Here is a 21689-nt window from a genome sequence, read left to right as displayed (position 1 = left end):
GCCTCTGCCAGCTATTTTACCACCTCTCTGCAGGCAGTGGTTTGAATTACGTTTTTATCAGCACAAATGAGACGTTCCCATAGGACCGAATTCACCTCGATCGATAGAGGAAATCCACAATTTGAGGGCTGTTCCTGTTAAAATATCAATTTCTGACGAGATCTCTCTCAACCAAGCTTTTGTTAGGCAAGGGGACGGGGTTCTCTTCTTATTAAGGTTAGTTGGGGGAAAAAACGGTGGTGGAATTTGTAGGGATCTGTAGGAATTTGGCATCTGCTTTGTTTACATGTGCAGCAAAAACGCCCCTATATGAAATACAGCTTCCACCCTAACGATGACACTGCAAACATTCTTTTCTAATCCTGTGACTGTGTTTATCTAATTGCAACCAATGTCAGCACATGATTTTCCAAGATAATTACCATCAAATGGCCATTTTCTTTAGGGGAGGCTGCTGGGATCGTTCTGGTAGCCTCCAAATGAGATACGGTCACACAATAACAGAATTATAACAGAATTTCACAGTCGTATTAATAGACAAAACCCGTATCAAACCCTTATGGGCCATGTACAGAAATAGCAGGGGCACTTTGCAGCCCTTTCCTGCCCTTCTTGTTCTGACCAGCATGATGGGAGCGGGTGAGAATGGGTCTTTATAAAAGTGCCAAGGGATGATGGAAGGCAACCGCAGAGCAGAGGGGTCTCATGACTCGGGGATGACTGCAGAGCAGCACATGCTCAGGGCTGCCCTGCTTCCACAAGGGCATGTTTCTCTTCAAGAAGCTGACACCGAAATACTGCTCTTTTCCTTATCTGGTGAGGCCAAAAATCACAAACTGAGCCCCAGTTTTAACCGTACCCAAGTTACTCGGATGGCCGTTATCACTGAGAGCTTCCCATAAGGAATGCAGTTCCCAAAGAGACACAACACTAGGAATTTATGGCCATCTATGGGCCCTCATCCAGGAAGCCTCCCACACCGCTCTGATCCCAAGCACTTGGGACTGGGTAATTGAGTTGGCAGGTCCTCCAACAGGGTCTCATTATGATGTTAATTGGGATCTATCAGCCCGCTGTGCTTTTTGGGTGCACTGGGGCGCACAAGCTTGCAGACATACTTACATAAGGATGGCTCAGCTCACATCTCACTCCTGCCAAAAAAACTAATTGCTTTCACCAGGACAGCTCTTCCATCTCTGCTGGAAGAGGGGCTGGAAATCAATGTATGGGCATCCAGAGATCATGCATTCCTGATACCCAGCATCTGTAATTATCACTTTTTCTGTACAAAATCCATCCGTGTTTGGATTGAAAAATCCCTTTCTGGCTCTGTCGTAGGGTTTAGCCTAATCTTGTTTCAAGTGAGTTAGTGGGGGAGATAATTCCCTGCACCACACGGACAGAACACGGCAGCCGAGTGGCTAAAGCCCTCCAGGGCTGGCTGCTCCCACTGCACTCAGCCTTTTCAGGGCAGAATGTTTTCCTCCTTCTCTGATGAAGATAAGAAAAGGGCTTCTTTTCATTCTCTCCTTCTTCTGGTATATGTAATACAGGAATTCTCACTTGGAGGCACAGAGGGAGTGTTTTACCAAGAGGGCGAACAACAAATACAGCAACAAGACCAGCTTTGCTAATTGGATTATTGCAATTTAAATATATTCCTCCAGGTACATGACATGCTTAGCATTTGTTTGGCTTTTTTTTTTTTTTTTTTTTTAAATCCTGTCAAACCATCTTCTCTTGATAACAGTAAATGAGAGGAGAGCTGCCTACTAATTAAGCTATTTGCTCCTGGCGCAGCTGATATTCTCCAAATTTCTGGGAGGGCAGACAGCGTAGCTTGGGCACCCATTCGTTCCCATTTCCCTCGTTAAAGCTGCTGGTTTTAAGAGGCAAGGTGGGGCACAGAGCAGTGCTGGTGGTGGGATGCTTGGCCCTTGCTTATGCCCTGCCTCCGTGCTTGCTTTCCTTGGGGAGGTGCTTTAAGACCTGTTGGATCTACGCTCCCTGCACAACACGAGTGGTTTGGCAGTGAGTCAATGCTTCCTTTAACCCAGCTGGGCGGATGAGGTGTGGGGCTGGCAGGAGCCAGCTCGCCTGCCCGCGGCCCCATTCTTTGGGGCGGTCACGGAGGTGGGGCCCAGCAGTGTGTCGGGTAACGGGGCCGGCCGTAGGAATGCCTCTGGTTGTCACTTAGGCTCGTCGTGCAAGATGGGGAGGAAGCTGGATCTCTCCAAGCTGACCGATGAGGAGGCCAAGCATGTCTGGGAGGTGGTTCAGCGTGACTTCGACCTGCGGAAGAAAGAGGAGGAGCGGTTGGAGTGAGTACCTGTGCCTGCCAATGGGAGATATAGGCTCCTTCATCTCGTGTTGGATATGGATAAAGCAGTGGGTGAGGAGGACGGAGCTGTAAACTGAATGTAGTGATTGATAGGTGATGTTATCAGCTGTGTAACCAGGGCAGGTGATGGGGCAGCCTGCTCAGTGCACTCCACTGGCTGCTGGGTTCCATTTCCCGCAGTTAAGTGGGTTTCTCTGCCACAGTGTTGTTTTGGGAGCTCTCATACACTTCACAGAATAGAATCATAGGATGGCTTAGGTAGGAAGGGACCTTAAAGGTCATCTAGTTCTAACCCCAGGTGGATGATTCTCTGCAATATAGTGAGACCTGGGAGCTTATGGACACCTGAAGGACCATTGGAAAATAACTGAGGGGAGTACAGCAGTTGTCAGGAGGCTGAAATACCCTCTGTGGCAGCCTGTGCTGTGCTGGGGCAACTTCAGGGAGATTGGGGTGAAATAGAAAGTCACTGAACTACAAATTGATGCACACACTGAAAAGAAAAGGACTTAGCAGCCCTGTTGCAGCCCAAGCGAGGATTTAAGGCAGGTTTTTCCCAAGTGTGTGTAAGAAAACAATGTTGTTTTCAGTGGTGAGGTAAGCAAGTGAGTTTTAAAGTTCCCTTTTCATGGAATGGGAGATGCTGTGCTTTAATTGTGTGATGTGCTTCGTGATACAGTGACAGCTGGTGGGAAAACAGGTTCCTCTGCCTGCAGTGGGTTTCCTCATGCTTCTGAGAACTCCCTGTTGATCTGGCCAGGCACCTTAGCAGCGATTAACCAGGAATAAGAGCCCCTGCCCAGCCACAATTCCTGCATGCACCCATCAGCTGGGCTGAGTGATGCTATTCACCGCCTGCACGAAGGATGCTGAGCAGGGTGGGTGGGGTGTGCCATTCACCATGAGCTCTGAGCTGGAAATGTTGGAGTCTGCTGATTACATATCTGATTACAGTGTGGGAGGAAGAGAGAATTCCCTATCATCACCGTCCTGTAGCTGGTAGCTCCAAAGCAGGACGCAGACCAGACAAGGGTGCTGGAAAACATGTGATTACTGGAAAGGGAAAGTGTCTCCTGTGTGACAGAGCTGTGCTTTGCCTAGAGGAGGGGGGTGGGGACAGACATTGCTGTGCCCTTCAGCAAAGCAGTGGGCGATGTGAATTCCTCGCTGACTTGACCTGGCGCCAGACTGGCTTAATTGGGTGCCCTGCATGGGTCCCATAGGGAATGTTGACTGGTTGTTGGTCAGCACAGCTACAGCTGAGCCCTTGAGCCTCCAAAGAGGAAAGTATCAGGGTTGGGATGAGGCAGAGGAAAGCACCGAATTCGGGTAGGGTAAAGAAAAAAGGAATAACTAAAGAATAAGGGGAAAAGCTGGGCTATCCTGTGGTCCCAGCTTATTTCTGTGTGCTCCTCTGCTTCCCACCTGAGATGCAAAGTGCTGCAATGCCCTGTCACAGTACTTATTGCTTTTATATTTAGCTTTCCATTTTGACGAGCACTGCAGAGCTCAGAGGTGCTTCTGGAATGCTGCAACCTTTAAATGCCCTGTTCTGCTCCATTAGCTGCTTCCTGCCCCACAGAGGATCTGCATTAACTCTGTGAGGCCTGGCACTGCTGAGGCTTTACGGGGCAGACAGGTATTTAGTGAGCTCTGAGCACAAAGAAAGGTGCTGCTGGTGCGTGTGGTTTTTCAAAACAGGGACTGGCCCCACAAACAAAGCTGAAGGCAGCAGGAAGGTTGGGTCCAAAGTGAGAGGAATCCATTTAGCTGCTGGCAGGATAGCGAGTCCTGTTTGCCTGGTTTGTGCGAGCAGGAAGCGATAAACGTGATTGAAATTCATTCTGTGAAAATGGGTGAGTGTGCTTTGACCTCTCCTGCATCACAGGCGTCCCGAGTGCCAACATCTTTCAGTACAAGCGTGTCACCCAGCCAGAGGTGTGTGTGTGGGCTCACCAACCCAGCTCTCTGTTTCCACCAAGCTAAAGCTGGTATAGATTTATGGTACAGCAGGTATCCCTATAAAGCCAGGCCATACCAGACCATCCGGTGTGCTGGGCAAGCCTGCCCTGTACCTGCATATTGGACAGGAGGATACATGAGTGTTTTCTGCATGTGACAAGCTGGGACATGATGGAAGAATCCCATTGATCCTGCTCCTTTTGCTCTGACCATCCCCACTTGGTTCCCAGGACCTGTCTCAACATGCAAGCCTTGAAGGAATGTTCCCCCACTTGGTCTTTTTCTTCCCTTTCAGCCTCCTCTGTGTTTTTTGTCAGAAGCAATTCACCCAATGTGGACAAAGGCTTCAGCTGCCCAGATACCGCAGAAATATGTGCCTGAGGAATTCAGGAGCAGCCTCTGCGGGGCATCTCGTTGCCTCCTTCCATAAAGCTTGCTGCCAGAGCCCCATGCTTTAGGGACTGAGCAATTGGCATCTCCCCACTTCCCTGCTGCTGGTTCACTTTGAGCAGAGCAGCACAAGGATGGGCTGCCGGGACGGACAGACGGAGGCATGCAGGTTTTAAACCGGTTGGGCTGAGGCTTGTCCTTCCTTTAGCAGCTCTCGAGGGCGAGGGAGGGGAAGCGAAGGGGTCCGACTGGCTCTGAGAACAGGAAAAGGCAGTCCAGGGAAAGATCGGATCCTGCTGGAAGCAGCCTGGGTGCAGGGTGGCAAAGGAACGCTGAGTGCAGCCCACGGCTTGGGGTCAGCACCCAAACCTGCAGCCCTTCTGGTGAAGCCATGGATGAACGCAGTGTGCCACGAGTTCAAAGGCAAGCAGTGTCCCTGGGAAGCTTTCTTCTTCCTTGTTGTTTGCTGTTTGCTCTTCCGGACTGAATGCTGTTGTGCCACTGGGATTAAGATCAGTTTGGGTTTGTGCAGTACCTGCTTTCTTGGCCTGTGTGCTCAGAAGGTGGTTTGTGAGGCTGCCACAGCCTGCAGCTGGGTGGGTTTTGTGTTTTGGGGTTTGTTTTATGTGGCTGCATGTAAGCTTACTGCTTATTTTCACGTGTTGTGTTCCGCTGTGAGTGCAAGCTGTTCCATCAGGAAGCTCCAGAGGGGAAGCTTTGCAGTGGTGCAGGTGACCAGATGCAGTGCAAAGCCTCCTGGTTGCTTGAGCTTTCTGGTCTTGGCCAATTTCTGCCCTGCAAAATGCAGCTCCCTCACCCTGCCCAGATGGAAAACAAGCCTGCTAGGGCCTCTTGCAAGTCAAACACCACCTTGTAACCGTAGCCCAGAGGGCAAACATACCTGGGCTAGCACAGAGAACAAACAGAAAGCCTTTGGGTAAAGCCTCCAGCCCCTAAAGGTTTGGGTTGAAATGCATTTTGAGGCTTGGTGGCAAAGAGATGCCCTGTGCAGCAAAAAGGACCAATTTTTAATACAGCCAAGTCTGATCTGAAATGTGGCAGCAGCAAATCCTGATGCACAGGGACCTGCTCTGAAATGTGGAGCCTGCTGCCTTGCTCAGCTGGGCACAATTTTACCCTGTGATAGGTTATTGATTAATTTGCCCTCCAGCTGTTTCCACCAGCTGTGGGACTCGAGGTGATCCCTGAAAAATCGTTTTCTAGGCTGATTGAGCTTTACTGGGTTTACCATGTGAGAGAAGCTTCAGAGCTCACCGAAATGATATTGCGTGCTGGGCAAAGGCATCCAGGATGAAAACGTATCAGTGGAGGGATCTGCTCATGGATAGAGTGATGCAAAAATCAGAGTGGTAGCATTGATTTCCTTGGGGTTACTGCAGGTGTCCGGGGCTGGGAGCAGGAGGGAGCTGCTGTTGGATGCCATTTCACCACCTAATGCTCGCCCCTCTGTTTTTGGGATGCATCTGCAGGGACCTGAAGTGCAAGATAGACCAGGAAAGCAGCAAGAGAGAGTTCCTGACCCACCAGTCCCACCTGAACGAAACGCACTGCGTGCACTGCCTGCAGCCCTTCAAGTTCCTGCTGAACAGCAAGCGGCAGTGCCTGGATTGCCGCTTCTACACCTGCAAGAGCTGCAGCCGCTACAACAAGAGGGAGCAGGGCTGGGTCTGTGACCCCTGCCGCCTCTCCAGGTAGGGGCACTGTGCTGGGGCATCGGGATGGAGAGTTTCTGCAGTCTCAGCCCCACGCTCTGTTTGCCATCGTTCAGTTGGAAGGGGCCTTTGAAGGTCACCCAGTCCAACTCCCTTGTGATGAACAGGGACAGCTTCGTGCTGGTCTCCTTCCTCTGCATCCTCTGCTTGCTCCCCATACCCTTAGGGTGATCCTTCTGCTCAGCGGGGGTGGGAGTGGGGTGAGGGTCTGTTTTGGCAAGGCTGCCTCACCTCTATGTGCTTCCTCCTGGGGCAGGGTGGTGAAGATTGGTTCCCTCGAGTGGTACTACGAGCACGTGCGGTCCCGTTTCAAGAGGTTTGGAAGTGCCAAGGTGCTGCAGTCCCTCTACGGCAGGCTGCAGCCAGGGCAGAAGGGGAATTCAGCTCTTCTAGGTAAGGACAAGCGCCGGGGTTTCTGCTGTCCTGCAAGCTGGGCAGGCACCCGAAGGGATGCCAGCCAGAGAACTTAGTGTTGATACCCATGAAACAGCAGGGTAGGATGTCCAAGCTCTGTCTTCAGCTGGGGTTAACTTTCTCGCCTTGACTTACATAGCTTGCTGAGGAATTTGCTGAACAACTGGCTGTGCTGGCTGCCTGCAGGCTTGCCGCGTGGTTGATGGAGCAGCTTCAGCTCCCTGCTTTCACGTCTCTGTCTGGCACGTACAGCCAGCAGGCACAAAACCTGCAGCAGCCATGCCGAGCCCTTGGGGTTTTAGGGTCTGAGGTTTGAGCCTGGGCGCTGTGCGTGCATGCAGCAGCCGCTGTCAGCAGGGGGCACTGAGTGCCAGGCTCAAAGCCTGTCCTGGCACCTCGGCTCTGCCTGTGCCCGGCTGTGGTTTGTCTACCCGGCTGTGATTGCCACCTCTGCAGCTGGTCTGCTTTCTTTGGCACCAGCACAACTATTGTGGCATGCGTTTCTGAGATTCCTTTTTATATCTAAGAAGGATAAGAGAATCACAGAACCATTCCAGTTGGAAAAGACTTAAGATCCCTACGTCCAACCCCAACCCACCCCACCATGCCCACATCCCTCAGTGCCACATCTCCACAGTTATGGAATACCCCAGCACCCCCTGGACAGCTGTGCCACTGCATCACTGCTCTTTCTGAGAAGATACTGTGCCCAATATACAACTTGATCTTCCAAGTCAAGCTATGTCTCTAAGCACATGCTTTGTTCTCTCCAAAGAGCCTTTGTTGGCTGTGCCTTGTGATGGCTAGAGACTGAGAGCTGTGCTTAAGCATTGCTCTGAGGCTTGTTCTGTGCAAGCTACCTAGAGAAAACATTTATTTATCCTTTTTTTTTTTTATTCCTCTTGTTGTTCAGGTCTTCATGACAGAGTTTACAGCCTGCCAGACATCAACAGTAAGTCAAAAAGAGAACTGCAGTGTGTGTTGTGCAGTCAGATGGAGGTTGCTGCTGTTGTTCTTTTTGCTCCCTCCGGTTGTGGATACCCTGGAGCTGCTCAGTGTGGCTGGGACAAGGAGCCTCGCTGCTCATCCTCTGCCCTGCAGCACCCTTGGGGCTTCTGAGGGCAGACTCTGAAACAACAGGGCTTTTTGTTGCCTGCCAAACTTGTGGCTTGCGAGAACTCACTGTGATCTCAGTGCATCCATGTCATGTGCTTGAAGCTGGCTGTGTTCGTAACAAATGCGCTGAATTTGTGGATTTGGGCTGTGTTCTTCTTGCAGGGAGGGTCAATCTTGCCATGGGACATTTTGCTCTTCCAAGAGGATTTTTTTTGTTCCTTTTCTTTCCGTTGTCCCCTTCCTTTTATTTGTGCCAGACAGGAGCCACAGTGCAGCGTGCCAAATAATAAAAATTGAAGGAGGTGTTTCAGAATCAGTCTTCCTGACATGCACTGATGGGACACCAGGGCAGGGGGTTGCCTGCCCCAGGGTCACGGTGCAGGAGCTGCCCATGCTCACCATACCTTTGTCTCCTCCAGGTGAATGCCAGCACCCTGCCAATGGTGGCACTGGGGATGACAGTGGTGATGAGGATGATGTGCTCCACGGAGCTGAAGCAGAGTGCTACAACAGAGTAAGGGCTTCCCCTGCAGCCACTCACCCTTCTGGCTGCACTGTAGCCTGCCTTGGGTGGTGGTGGCTGGGTACTGCTCTCTGCTCTGCTTCCTGATGCCAGCCCCACTCCCAGACCAGCTCGTGGCTTTCCCCGTATCTGGGGAGGTTTGCTCCCAGGATCGGAGGTATGGAGCTGCTTCAGGCCCCAAGAGCAGCTCCTGAGCCTCTTTCTGAGGGGTTCAGCTGCTCATCTTGCCTCCAGAGCAATCTTGCCAGCAGAGCATCTTGCTGTCTGCTTATGGCCACAGTCTCGATGCAGAGACCCAGGAAACCAGGTCTTTGAGTTCAGTCCCAGCAGTCTCACGTAACTGCTCCCTGCAAGCAGGATACTCCTGAGAACCCAGTGTTCTCCAGGAAAAGTGGGAGCTTCCCATCCTGAGAGCTTCCCACAAACAGATTCTGCAAACGAAGCAGGCGAGGGCTCCTTCTGCTTTCCATGGAAGCCAGCTGAGTTTTCCCTTCTCCCATTTTCCACGCCAAGATGCGCAAGACAAAGCGCCTGCTGTCCGTGCACCCCTTTGATTTCGAGCTGGACTCGGAGTACTCTGCCCAGTCTCGCCGCCAATCTGCCCAGCTCTCTCCAGTGGCCATCAGCTCTGATGCTTTCCAGGTACTGGGCTTGCCTTTTTCTCTGTCCTCCTCCTGCTGCTCTGGCTGTAGGGTTGCACGGTGGCTTTGGGAAGCTGTGGTGCCGATCTCTGTGCAGAGCACTGCTATTTCTTCTTCCATTCCAAACCCTGAGTCAGAAGCAGGAGAGCTGGCTGTGGTGAGGACTTTCTTGCACCTCTCCTTCCAGATTTGGGCTGATCTCTTTGCTGGCTATTTGCTGTGCTGTCCCAGGGCTGTGGGACACCCTAGCTTCCAGCCAGTGTTTGGGAGCAGAACGTTCAGCACTTAAGGAATGTTGAAAACAGCTTTCTCTCCCATCATCCAATCCAGATTGGGGCTGCTTTCCCGCATGCACTGGGGATGTGGTTTGCTGGTAGCTTTGTGTGTGAGGTTCAGAAGAGGAATCCTGCATGGCCAGAGGGGGGAGGGGGGGGGAAAGTCCCCATCTGTCAGAGGAGAGAACGTGGGGCACAAAAAAACTGCACAAATAACTGCTTTGTGCCAGCTGGTTGGGAGAATACAGACAGGATTTGGGACAAATGGGCAGGTTCAATCTTTCTTTACATAGATATGTACGTCCTTTACCTACGTTTTGCCCTTATGCTGTGGAATTTAATGCAGGCATAAGGAGGGCTGATACAAAGTCGATGTATTGGTTGTTGAGAAGTAGATGGCTGTTGCGACGCTGCAAGTCAAAGTGTGTGATGCTTTAAAGGTTGGATCTTGGGGCCCAAGTCAGCCTGACAGATGCCTGGCTCTCATAGAAACTAACAGTGCCCCCTGGCAGTCATCTGAAATATTGCTCAGCCTTAAGATTAAAAAGCCTGTAAGCCAGGTTGCTTGAAATCAGTGTTATAAAGGGTCAATCCGTGCAGCTATTGGAGGACAAAGCTAGGAACTGCTTGGGGAGGTGGGGAGGGCGGTCCCAGCATCAGCCCCCGTCTCTCAGTCCTTCCCAGATTTCTCTGGCCCAGCTGAGGATGCTCCCCGAGAGCCCCGGCTGGAGGAGGCTGACCTGGCAGCTGTGTTCCACATCTTGAGGGAGCAGGAGCAGCACCTCAGCCCTCCGGAGCAGCACTTCAGCACAGAGGTTCGACTCACGCTCAATGCACGCAGACGGAGCCTGGACAGAAGTTCAAAGCCTGGTAAGTGTCTGGGTTCCAGCACCCTGCTAGGGAAAAGTGCCTGTAAGAGCTACCCAAGAGATCTCTCCAGCCCTCATTGCACCTTGGGAAGATGCCCTCCCTGCTTTCATAAGTTATGCTCCGTGTGGATAAACTGCTCCCAGCACCCAAACTGAATGAGGAGCCCAAACCTGGGCTGCAACATGACTGAAGAGGCAGGAGCAGGTTTTATTGAGGGTCTCAGCTGCTTGAGATCTGAGGGGGTGAGGGGAATGTTCCTCGTGCCCACCTGTAGCTCAGCAGCACCCTGTTTAGGTGGATGGAGCTGCAGGCTGAACTTCTGCTTGCAACTCCACTAGAAGGAGTAAATTGACCTGCTTATTTGCTTGTCTGAGGGATGGGACTGACGTCCAGGGCTTTGTGCTAGGGGCTGTGAATCTCTTGAGTCCTCATACTGAAGCCTTCTCCCTCCAAAGGCAGCCCCTGGGTGGAGCAGCCCCGGTCCCCCTACTCTGCAGACATGGACACCTCTGATGAGGATGTGAAGGGAGCCCCAAAGCTCGCTGCCTGCCTGCCTCACCACCTGAAACGCCGGAGCAGAGCCTCCTCCCAGGAGAACATCAGCCACAGCTCGGGAAGTCAGGTACCAAACAGTGCCACCTGTGGGGTGGCCTAGAAGCTGTCACATCTGCTTGGTGTTGCATGGTGGTTGTGTGGCACCAGGTGGATGAATGCCCAGGCCGTGCTCAGCCCTCTGGGCTATGCAGAGGTGGCCATGAAATGGGAAGTCAGGCTGGGAACGTGGGAAGGTGTGTTTTCTGCTCATCCATTCCTCATGGTGAAGAGATCAGGCTTTTCTCTGTCCTATTAATATTACACAGTATTCCTCACATCAGCCCTTCTACTTCTATGGTCATGGCTGGGAGAAACTGTACCCGCTGTTGATGCAGTAACAAGCCTGCCTTCAATGCTGTTAATTTCCAGCCTGCCCCCATTAATCTGCACGCTACCTATAGTTTTACGTGTCCTCATTCATCAGGTGAATGGGCTTTATGATCAAGGCTTGGAGGGGAATGTTTAATCAGCCCTGAGATCCTATTCTTCAGCAGCATGGAGCGTTCCGGCCTCAGTAGGACAGGGACAGGCTGACCTGTCATGCATTTCTGCCATGTGATAATAGGGGAACAGCCTAGAGAAGGGTGTCAGGAAGGCTGTGCGCTTGTTTTAATTGTCAAGTGAGGACCTGCAGTTCTCGTCATCACCTTTGAGAAAGGATGAGAACGGTTAAGCCTTCCCTGACCCTCTTCAGCAGCAAAATGCACGTTGGTGTCTGACCACACAGATTTCCAAGGGGAGAAGTGTGCTGGTTCCACTTACAGCTGTGCACATCTTGGGTGCTGCTGAGCTCTGTGTGCCTCCGTGGGGGCATCTGTCCTTTGGCCTTTATTTCTCTCAGCATATGTTCAAATGGGTGGACGTGCTTTGTTTTCCAGCCCACTGCAAATGGAGAAAGCTCAGCCTGGGTGTCGTTAATGAGCCCACAGTACGTTAGGCATGAAATGTGCACAGTGCTTTGCAGTGGGGAAATGGGGCCAAATTCCCACCGGTACTCCAGATGACTTCCTTCATCTCCTCTCCCAGCCCTGGTTTGAGAGCAGTGTGCCTGGTGTTTTGCTGTCACAACAGCATGAAGGCATCGGTGGCACCTAATGGTTACAAGGGATCTCCTAATTCCCGATTCAGCCCCATTTGTTTGTATGCCAGCATCGTTCATTAGCTTAAGTAGCTGTTCATCCTTCCTGCCCTTTATGTGGCTGATGGGTTTACAGCTAGCAACAGCTAGCAGAGCCTGCCCCTTGCCCAGCAGGAGGAAACGGGGCTCTGTGCTGGCCCATTAACCCCACAGCAACACAGGTATGGCTGCTACCACTAGCCCAGGAGAAGCCAAGAGGAGCCCAAAGGGGAGAGAAAGCCAGAGCAGCTCTTAAAGCACAGAAATAAGCTGAAGTTGGTTCATCTGAAGTGTTTTAGTGGAGATGTATTCACTAGTCTTTGTCGTTCAGAGAGCAGAGCAGGTGGACCAGCCCCTAATGGGATGCACCCTATTGGGGTGCACCTTGCTTTGCATGGGGATAACTGGGCACTAAAGCCAGCCTTGCTCAGGAAGGAGAATGAAAACCAGCTCTTCTTCTCCCTGTAACCTGCCAACAGCCAGCTCTGCATTGTGCTCCGACCTCTCTGAGCTGCTGCTTACAGGACGTGCAGACAGTACCAGATGCTGAGCTCACATCCATCCCCTCTCCTGAAGTTTATGGTCCATCACAGGCTTCTCATTGTCACCAGAGTGCTGCAAGAGTCAGGCCCAATGATAGTGAGAAACCACTTAGAGCTGGCGTGGATTGCTTCCAGCCTGTGGGTTTAATGCTGCTTAAAGGCTCATTCAATTCGGGGCAGTAATTGCAACGCTTTGCTCTCCCCAGGTGCCAGGTTGTTACATCTATCTTCACTTAAGCAGATGCAAGCTGTTGTGAGGATCTAATTAATCAAACACCAGCCAGCACAAAAACTCAGTGAGAGGGTGGAAATGTTACAAAAACAAAGCGAAGCCCTCACGTCTCTTTGTTGCTCCATTCACTTACTGCATTTGCTGCTCGTCCCCTTTGAGTGGGAGGCAGCCACACGGAGCAGGAGTGATGCAGCATGCAGCATTTTATCCATGTGGAACGGGCAATATTTTACATCATTTGTGTTTTATTTGTTTAGATCAAAGGAGAAGGCCCAGTCTTGAAGGAGAGAAAATATTCGTTTCTGAAAGGAGGAAAAATGAAGAGGTTCCTTTTATGCTTTTGGTCATTTAACCACAAAAAAAATTTGTCGTGGCTCTTGAGCCTGGAAAGCCATTTCTCCGTGATTTTCAGAATTCTTATTTCTCTTTATTCCTCCTCTCTTTTCAGCTGGTAGAGGGAGGAGGAAAAGAGGGTTGAGAATCCTGACAGATCAAAGCATTGAGAAGCGAGAAAAACTTCAAAGTGTGTTGGGAACAACTTTCAGTTTTGTGTTCTGATTGGGAATTTTTCATGGGAAACTCCTCCCTTGTACCCCCTTCCTTTCCCAGTGATGTATTCAGCAGGGGATCACGGGGTAAGTGCATGAGCAGGTTGAAAAAGACCAAGGTAGGAAGGTTTTGTGGTCACCACGCCGAAGCTCCCAATGCTCTGGTGGGACTTACAGCATTCCATGGATGTAGCATCACTTTGAGTTTTGAGGAGAGGTTCTGCACCTCGTGAAGCTCCTCAGGGTGCCCAGGGTAACAGTCCTTCACTCTCTGATGCCCAACACAACGTGATATTTTGGTATCTTGGTCTCTCACAGGTGGCTAGTGAGAATGGTGGGGATGGGTCAACGGTTGGACTAGATGATGTTAAAGGTCTTTTCCAACCTTAGTGTTTCTGTGATTCTTTTTTTTACTTTTGCTGGTTGCGTGCACCCTGGGCTCCTTTCCCACTGTCCTGTCAATGGTGGCTGGTCTGTTCTCTATTCTTTCTCCTTCCCTCTAGATTCACGAGCTCAACAAACGCATGTCAGTGATTGAACGCGTGCTGAACCGCTTGGAGGAAAAAATCCTGGTGCGCTCTGCTGAGGTAACAGGGCAACAGGAAGGGAGAGAGGGCTTCACTGGCCCCTTCCCCTCATTATCAGAGAGTTTCAGGGAGAAATCAGCACTCTGGGTCACCCCAAAAGCAGCATGATGAGGAGGGGCAGCCCTAAAGTGGGACTGCAAAAAAAAAAAAGCTTGGCCCAGCTCCCCAAAGGGCTTAACTCCTCTTGATTCAGATAGCAAAAGCGTTGCATCGTTGGAGAGAAATGGAGGCAAGCTTAACCTAGGACATCTGGGTCCCTGTGCAAGCTAGTGCCAGGCCTCTTCTGCACAAGGAAAACCATGTTTCACTTTGATTCTCTGTTGAGTGCTCTTAGGAGAATCAATCTTTATGTATAGAAAAGTGATTTGGTTATTTTAAATGAGAGCTCTGAGTCAAGAAGGACTTCTGTATCTCTTCTGGGCTGCTCTTGTCTTGCTATGCCATTAGGCTCTGAAGGAAACAGCTAAATTAAGTTAAAGTTGGGTGAGGATGCAGAATCTGTGAATGCATAGGTCGCTTAACATTGATTTTTTTGGGTCTCTAATTTTAGGCTGTGTACTTTTCCTTCATGTGAACCCATTGCAATGAGGTGCTCTGGCTGCTAATGACTCAGTGGGATGGATAGTAATAATTACAGAGCAGTCCCTCAGGCACGGGGGAGGAACAACGTAATGTCTTCCCAAAACTTGTAACGGGGACAGCTATTTGGTGTTCCTGTTGGTAAATCTGAGTGTTTCTCATCACAAATCAGTACTGAGAGGCTCTGATTCAGCACAGCTGAGGGAACAGGGGTTCTCCTTGCAGCCTGGTGCACTGCCTTTGGGTGGTGGGGGTTTATGTCCTTGGAGCTGCCAGCCATACCACGGCTACAAATGAAAATGTGGTAATTTCTGGTCCCTAATCCCTTGGGGTTTTTGTTGTTTTCCCCTTAAAAACAAAACAAAACCAAATAAATTCTGTGTGAACAATTCACTTCTACTGTTGTTTCAGTCTCCGGCCACAGAGTCCCAGCTTGATCCTGATGCTGAGGAGGAGGAGTTGAAGAGGAAGCTGGAGGAGTTCACCAGCAACATCAGCGACAGAGAAGTCTCTTCTGAAGAAGAGGAGCGTGAAGAAAGGAAGGGAGTGAAGAGACCTGAGATGAGCTCCTCCAGTGATGATGTGGCCAATGAAGCTCGAAAGGTAATCTGTGTCCTCACTTGCACCATGACTGGTCTCTTGTTCTGTCTCACATCAGCTTGATGCCTCCAGGGCTGTGGCTTGTCTGGATCTACTGTCTGTATCATAGAGCATTCTGAGGTGGAAAGGATGACCCACACAGATCAAGTCCAGCTAGGAATAGAAAAGTCCCAGGGTATTGGATCTAGACCTTTCACCTTAGGAAGACTTGTAGGCTCTCCTAGACTGATCAAAGAGTTGAAAATAAATTCTCTTAGAGGTCTGAAAGACTACTGCCCATCATGGGAAGGGGTGCAACATCCACATCCATGCAGTAGAGTATTGCACACTTATCTCAGGGCCTGGATTCCATTACAGGGATGCTATGGAGAAGAGGGGAAGAGAAGAGCTCAGTGACGATTTGGGACTGGCAGCCCTTGGCAGCTGCCTGCTGCATCTTGAAATGTCTCTTCCAGACCTGTAGCAGTCCCATTTTTCCCCACATATTCCCTAATAGGGCCATAAGCACGAAACAGAGTGGTGAAGGTCAGGCAAGTAACATGGGGGTTACGCAGTTCAGCTCCCAAGCTGAGAGAGACATCCAGCCTTCTGCACTGCAATGACACTCAGAGCAAAGGCAACAAATACCATAAAACTGAGTGAGAGTTGACTGCAGTGACGTGCAGGTGGAGGAGTTTGGGTTAAAGGCTGTGTCAGTGCCTATTTTTTTACAGCAACCTGCCTTGTGGGGTTTTTTTGAGAGATTTCTAAGGGTGTCTCATGAGAAAACCCAGTGACTTTCTGACATAAATGATCTGCAGTTATCAGAACTGAGTTCAGAGCGCATTCAGAAGCAGGGAGCACAAAGCCTAACGAAACCCAGCACCACCTCCATGACCAAATCCAGACCTGGGTCTGGAATTCACGTAATCTTCAGTTGGTTTCTATGCAAGTCCCATCCAGCCAGGAAAAAAGGCTTCTAATGGGGGAGCACTCAGATAAAAGCAGCGTTTGTGGTGTGAAACTCTGCTGTACCATGAGGGCACCATAAAGTGATAAAAGTGTCATCTGGGCCGAGTTAGCTGGTTCTTTGCAGAGTGGCTTGCCTGGAAATACGTGCAGTGGTAAACAAAACTGTTTGTCTTTGTCTCCAGTGCACATATCACCCCAATCTCCTTGGTTTCTAGGGAATTATCAGCTGAGAGAGGGATGATGAGCTTCTTGGGTCTATTTTTACGTGTGCTTTATGGCTTACCTAGCAAAAGGGCTAGGGCAGCACTTAGAGGCATCACAGCTGTCAGTGCTCCTTGAGGTGGGAGGTAAGGATATCAGCCCCAGGTTCTGGCAGTGGGGCAATCCAACATCTTACACGCTTTTCCATTGCGGCATCACAACCAGCCAACCTGGCAGAAGAAAGGGTAAGAGAATCATTGAATATTCAGGTTGGAAGAGGCCTCTAAGATCACCAACCCATCCTGCCATGTCCACTGATCACGTCCCTCAGTGCCACATCTCCATGGCTCTGGAACATCTCCAGGGATGGTGACCCCACCACTCCCTGGGCAGCCACGTTTTCAGCCCCACTAGAGAGCCCTTAAGCCCTTTCATTATCATTATCCCTTTTCTATCTTCCACTGGCTGCTATAGGCCTGATGCCCCTCCATGCCTACTTGTGCTGAGTTGTACACTACAAGCACACGTCAAAATAATGAAATTTTTTTTTTCTTTTTTCCCTCACCCCTTCCTGCACTTTGACTGGGCATTCACAGAGGTCCTCAGCTCAGGCTTTGAGTGAAATCACGGCCAAAGCACTGAGAGCCATAAATGCCACGGAGAAAGCGGTCTCTGAGTCACTGCAAGGACAGAGCTGGGGCAGTGGTGGCTGTGCTCTGCATCTCAGCATGGAGAATGGGAAAGAGGCGGCTGAAGCATACCGTGAGCTTGAGGAAAATGTAAGGTTCCCCAGAGCCTCTGAGAGCAAGGAGGGAATTGGGGGAGGGAGTACAGTGGACCCCCCCCCCCCCAAGCTTCTTATTAGCAGGCATTCTGGAGGTCAAAGGTTGGGCACCACAAGCATCTACATGTAAGGATGCAACCCCCCCAGCTGCAGGTTGTGAGGCTCAGGGTAGAGTTTAGGGGGAGGAAAGAGTTCTGTTTGCCTCAAAAGGATTAACCGAGGGTTGACACACTGATTTTCTTATATGCCTCAAACAGTAGGTTATTCACAGTTCATAGACACAAAGGTCCTCCTAGCTGAGTGCTGTAGCTGGAGATCTGAGCTTGGGCATCACATCTGTGCTCTGCCAGCCATGCCATCTGACATCCCCACTGCCCCATCCGATGATGCTGAGCCCCTCCTGCTGTCCAGGTGAGCCACGCTCCTTCCTTTGGAGGGCTGACTGGTGCAAGAGCAAACTTTGGGCTTCCTGCTTCTCCTGCTCATGGCTGTGGGAGCCATGTGCTCATCCCACCATTCCCTCGGGTCCCTGGTGAGTCATGTCCCACCGGTTGCACTTTAAGGGATGCCACTTGCCTTGAGGATGCTTAATGATGTTTAATGGCCCAGCAGCAAACGGTGCCCTTGTGACTCATAAACTGAATGATTGCACTTGGTTATGGACACTCTGCCTCAGGGCTTGCAATGGGGTCAGTGGGGACCTATAGGACATGGCACACGTGGGCGCTCAGCATGCCAGCAGAGAGGGCTGGAGGAGCAGGCCATGCATTAGCAGTACAGAGATGTTGGGATCATTCAGCAAAACTGTGGCCTTCTGATGTTATTGCACAGACAATCTAACTTCTACTAAATTGCTTTGCTTGGTTCTCGCATCTGAGTAGTAGCCAAGGGGCGGTAACAGCACTTGAGTAACACATCTCCTTCCAATGGGACACACAGTGACAAAGAGCCCTGCCAGAACTGAGGGTGCTGCAGGGCAGGAAGGGGCCATAGAAGAGCAGCAGGGGCTGTGTTCACATGAAGGGGAGGAGCAAGCAGGAAGCTTAATGGTGCAACCTATTCTTTTTTTCTCTTTTTATTCCAGGTCTACCTGGCTGCTGGGAAGGCCTATCAGCTGGAGACAACCCTGTCAGAGCTCGAGGAAGGGGCTCGGCACTGCGGCACGACCGACTCGGAGCTGTCGGAGCTGGAGGACAAAGTGGCCTCGGCAGCTGCGCAGGTACAGCAGGCAGAGAGCGAGGTAAGGGCTCATCAGGAGCTACTTCACCTCCAGCCCAGCTAACAAAGCTGGTTGGCAGTCTTCCACACGCTGCCCACCTGTTTTGTTTCCCTCCCTTTAAAGATATCGGATATTGAATCTCGAATCGCAGCTCTGTCTGCTGCGGGGCTGACGGTGAAGCCGGTGGAAAAGGCAAGGAAGAAATCAAATGGGCAGGTGAGTGGGGAGGAGGGGGCTTGTGAGCACAGGGAGGGGCTGCCTGGCTGCTCCCAGCTCCTTCCTGGCTGCTCTGAGCCTCACTGAGGATGAGATGGGAGGCTGCTTTGGGGTGAAGCAAACCCAGAGAACCTGTGCCCCTTTTCTGTCTGCAGGCTTTCCACCTCTGCTCCCCCACCCCCACCAGCAGTCCAGGGGAGTCTTTGGATGATGTTAAGGTGGGTAGGTGTTTAGCATGTGTTTATTAAGCCTTAATCCCGTGTTCCAGGATGTGGGTTTGAGTGCTCAGCAAGGGCAGGAGGGCATCCTCTGGATGCACCTGTGTCTTCCTACCCACCACAGACTGCTTTCCCTCTCTTGCAGGCGATGTCTGGGCCCCAGGTCCTCAGGAGGAGGTTCAACAGTCCCTTTGAGATCACTGGTAAGAGCTGCGACTTTGTCTATGGGATGACCTCAGCTCATGAGATGCTCGGTCATTTCTATCTCTCTCTTCCTATTTTCTCCCTTTTTGGAATGCTGTTGCCTGTGCTTGTGTCCTGCCAGCACAGCTACAGAGGAGACCTCATCTGTGGTGGAGGATCAGGGTCAGTGCTGGGGACAGGGTGAGGTGGCTGCCATACAGGTCTTGGTGGCAGACAACTGCCTGCCCCAAGGGCCACTGCTCTGCAGTGCAGGCTTCTACCACCCTAGTGGCTCTGCCTTCAAAACTAGCCCTTAACACCCCACCTAAGCTTCTTTCCTTAGCCATTTCTTCTCACTGATTCCCCTGAGGAGGGTATCCTTTGCCCTGCTATTTGCCCATCTCTGCCACTGGTCCCACTGGGAGGTTGGCAGCCAAGCCATGGAAAATGGCAGCTTGGGAGTGCTTCAAAGTAGGCCGTGACCTGAAACTCAGCCCAGCAGCCCATGTGGCAGAGGGCAATCACAGGAAAAGTTTCATCCTGACCGATATCAGCAAATGCCATTAGGAAATGACTTTTTCTATTTCCGTTATCTTGCCTCATACGCTTACAGGCAGAAGGAATGGCTCTCCTTCCAGATAACGCCAAATAGAAGATGAGTGGAGGAAAGGAGGGGAAAGATCACTTAATGCAAAGAAGGAATTGCGTTTCCCCATATGAGACAATTAAAAGCTCTGCTTCCCCGGCACAGGCTGGTGTAAAGGTCTCCTCGGCCATCCTATGCTATGGGCAGGCACATAAAGGCAGCCTCAAGGACACGTCAGTCCTGCAAAGAAGACAGAGAGATGCTCCATCAAGCCAGACGTCACTGGGCGAGCCTAATCCCCTCTGCATGAGCTGGAGCACTACCCAGCCTCACCTCATGCCTCTTCTTCCATTACAGGCTTCGATGACTCCTTTGACCGCAACTCGGTTTACCGCGGCTCGCTGACGCAGAGGAACCCCAATGGGAAGAACAGGAGAGTGGAGCGTCTGTTTGCGGTACGTGGCCAGGCTGGCAGTGGTACCCCATCCTCCAGTGCTCCCCTCCAACCCACAGAGCCCCAGGAGGGACAGGGAATATGCTGTCCGTGTCACGGGACAGCGGTGCTGATGCCTTGCCTCTTGTGCCTTGCAGAAGCCAGTGATGACCCACTTGTCCTGAAGAGGGGATGCCCACCCGCCACTGCATTTCAGTGACAGTGCGGGACTTCAGCACCCAGCCTTCCCCCAGTGCTTGCCCCTCCTTCTCCCATGGCCACATCCCCCTGGAAGCTGGAAGAGAGAGGAACAAGTTGCTGGAGTGCAGACACATGGCCAGATAATCATGAGGACAACATCTGTTTGGGCAGGATGCTGCTCTCCTTGTCCCTTCCACTAGGGACACTGTGAGAACCACTGGTGGTGATGCCAGAGGAAGGGTCCCCACGGTAAAGCACAGTGTCCTAGGGCCTGATGTGCAGCCCAGCACTGGTCCTGCCTCATCTCTGGGGCATCACTTCCTTTCCCTGCACGGGAGCTGCACTGTGTTGCTCCTAGCAAGCTCTTGGCCAATGACTCTTTGCACTAAACCCAGTAGGTACACACTGAGGCTTCTTGCCTGAAGCAGCTGGGCTCATATGGGGAGCAGGAGTGAGGTGAGGCTTGTGGGAAGAGGCAGCAGCTTTCACTGCACCAGTAGGAAGATGGCTTGGGGTCAGTCTGACCAAAGGTGCCTTCTCTCCCTGCAAGGTTCCATCAGCAGGCTCAGAAGAAAACCAGCACCAAGCTCTCTCTAGTCTGTAGAAAGGTCCCCTGGAGGTGTGCCTTTGTCCCCTGGAGGCTGCACTGGCCCTCAGCACCCTCCTACTCTCTGAGGCTGGCTGTTTTCTGCTTCCACTAACTGAAGAGAGGGGGGGGAAGGGGGAGATTTTTGTTAAAAACTTCAGCTCCATCTCTGCTTTTACTTTTAGCATGAATTCACAAGGTTTAGCTTTGGTCGTAGCAGAGAACTCACTATTTAGACATTAGTCCTGCAGTCATCCCCGAGCAGTCCTGTGAGGCTGGAAACTTACCTACCAGTTTTCCTTTTTTAAAGTGAAATCCTTCTGAAGTTGAAGAAATGGAAAGAGTTACACTCATGGCAGTGTGACTGCTTTTACCTTCCCCAGCTTGCAAGCAGTTCATGGTGTACACGTACACATGCACATGTCCCCCCTCCCTCGAGCATCCGTGGAGGCTCTGCACCATGCTGGTTTGCAGCAGCTGAGCACAAATCCCTGCAGCGCTCCACTGAGCTCTGAGCAATGCTGTGGGTTTGCTCTGGTGCCATGGTTCAACCCTCACCCCCATGCCTCTCGCTGTACTCGATTCCAGCAGTAAGCCAAGTCCTTTCAGGTGGTCAGGCAGACTCTTGACCCTCTGGAGCCTTCCTTGTAAGTCTCAGCAGCATACAAATAAGGCATCGCTCAGGTTGTAGCTTTAACATTTACTGCTCTGTGTAGAGGTTATATATGCACACTGCATCACACAATAAAGCTGACATAGGGTCCAGAACCCGGAGGTTTATTTCACAGTGTCGTCCTTCAGCATGCTGCGGCTAAGGATGCTTTGTCTCCCCGCCCTCCCCTTTGCCCAGGTGCTGTGGTTAAACCCTGGCCCCACGCAGCCCCTTGCACTTGGCCATATGGGGTCGGCTGTCCCCGCTGTGCCCCCTCGCTGGAGGGCAGCATGAAAAGCAGTGCAGCACTGCTCGGGGTGAGCACGGTCAGGGGTACCCAGCTGCTGCTCCAGCCCCACGGAGCAGGGGATGCTTGGAGGCGGCCGTGCGCCTGC

General features: G+C 51.5%; 1 protein-coding gene across 13 annotated transcripts; it reads left to right on the top strand.

The window, feature by feature from the left end:
* Positions 1-1836: 1836 nt before the first annotated feature.
* Positions 1837-21594, top strand: MLPH (melanophilin). Of its 13 annotated transcripts, none has more exons than XM_048954115.1 (18): positions 1837-1897; positions 2198-2321; positions 6184-6405; positions 6683-6819; positions 7754-7792; positions 8376-8470; positions 8993-9121; positions 10070-10265; positions 10721-10887; positions 13802-13885; positions 14876-15067; positions 16813-16995; positions 18085-18240; positions 18343-18435; positions 18591-18653; positions 18799-18856; positions 19780-19877; positions 20014-21587. In XM_048954115.1, exons 2-18 carry the CDS (start codon positions 2212-2214, stop codon positions 20038-20040), a joined length of 2049 nt encoding a protein of 682 aa, XP_048810072.1. In that variant the 5' UTR covers positions 1837-1897; positions 2198-2211; the 3' UTR covers positions 20041-21587. The 13 variants fall into 13 exon arrangements, with proteins under 13 accessions (XP_048810072.1, XP_048810069.1, XP_048810068.1 ...); XM_048954112.1 differs by lacking the exon at positions 1837-1897 and adding an exon at positions 1909-2031 and having other exon boundaries at positions 18085-18219; positions 20014-21590; XM_048954111.1 differs by lacking the exon at positions 1837-1897 and adding an exon at positions 1909-2031 and having other exon boundaries at positions 13802-13870; positions 20014-21578.
* Positions 21595-21689: the final 95 nt, after the last annotated feature.

Source organism: Lagopus muta, chromosome 8, assembly GCF_023343835.1.
Source record: "Lagopus muta isolate bLagMut1 chromosome 8, bLagMut1 primary, whole genome shotgun sequence".
Lineage (NCBI taxonomy): Eukaryota > Metazoa > Chordata > Aves > Galliformes > Phasianidae > Lagopus > Lagopus muta.
The sequence above is the reverse complement of the archived record's forward strand: the minus strand, read 5'-3'. Positions and strand labels throughout refer to the sequence as shown.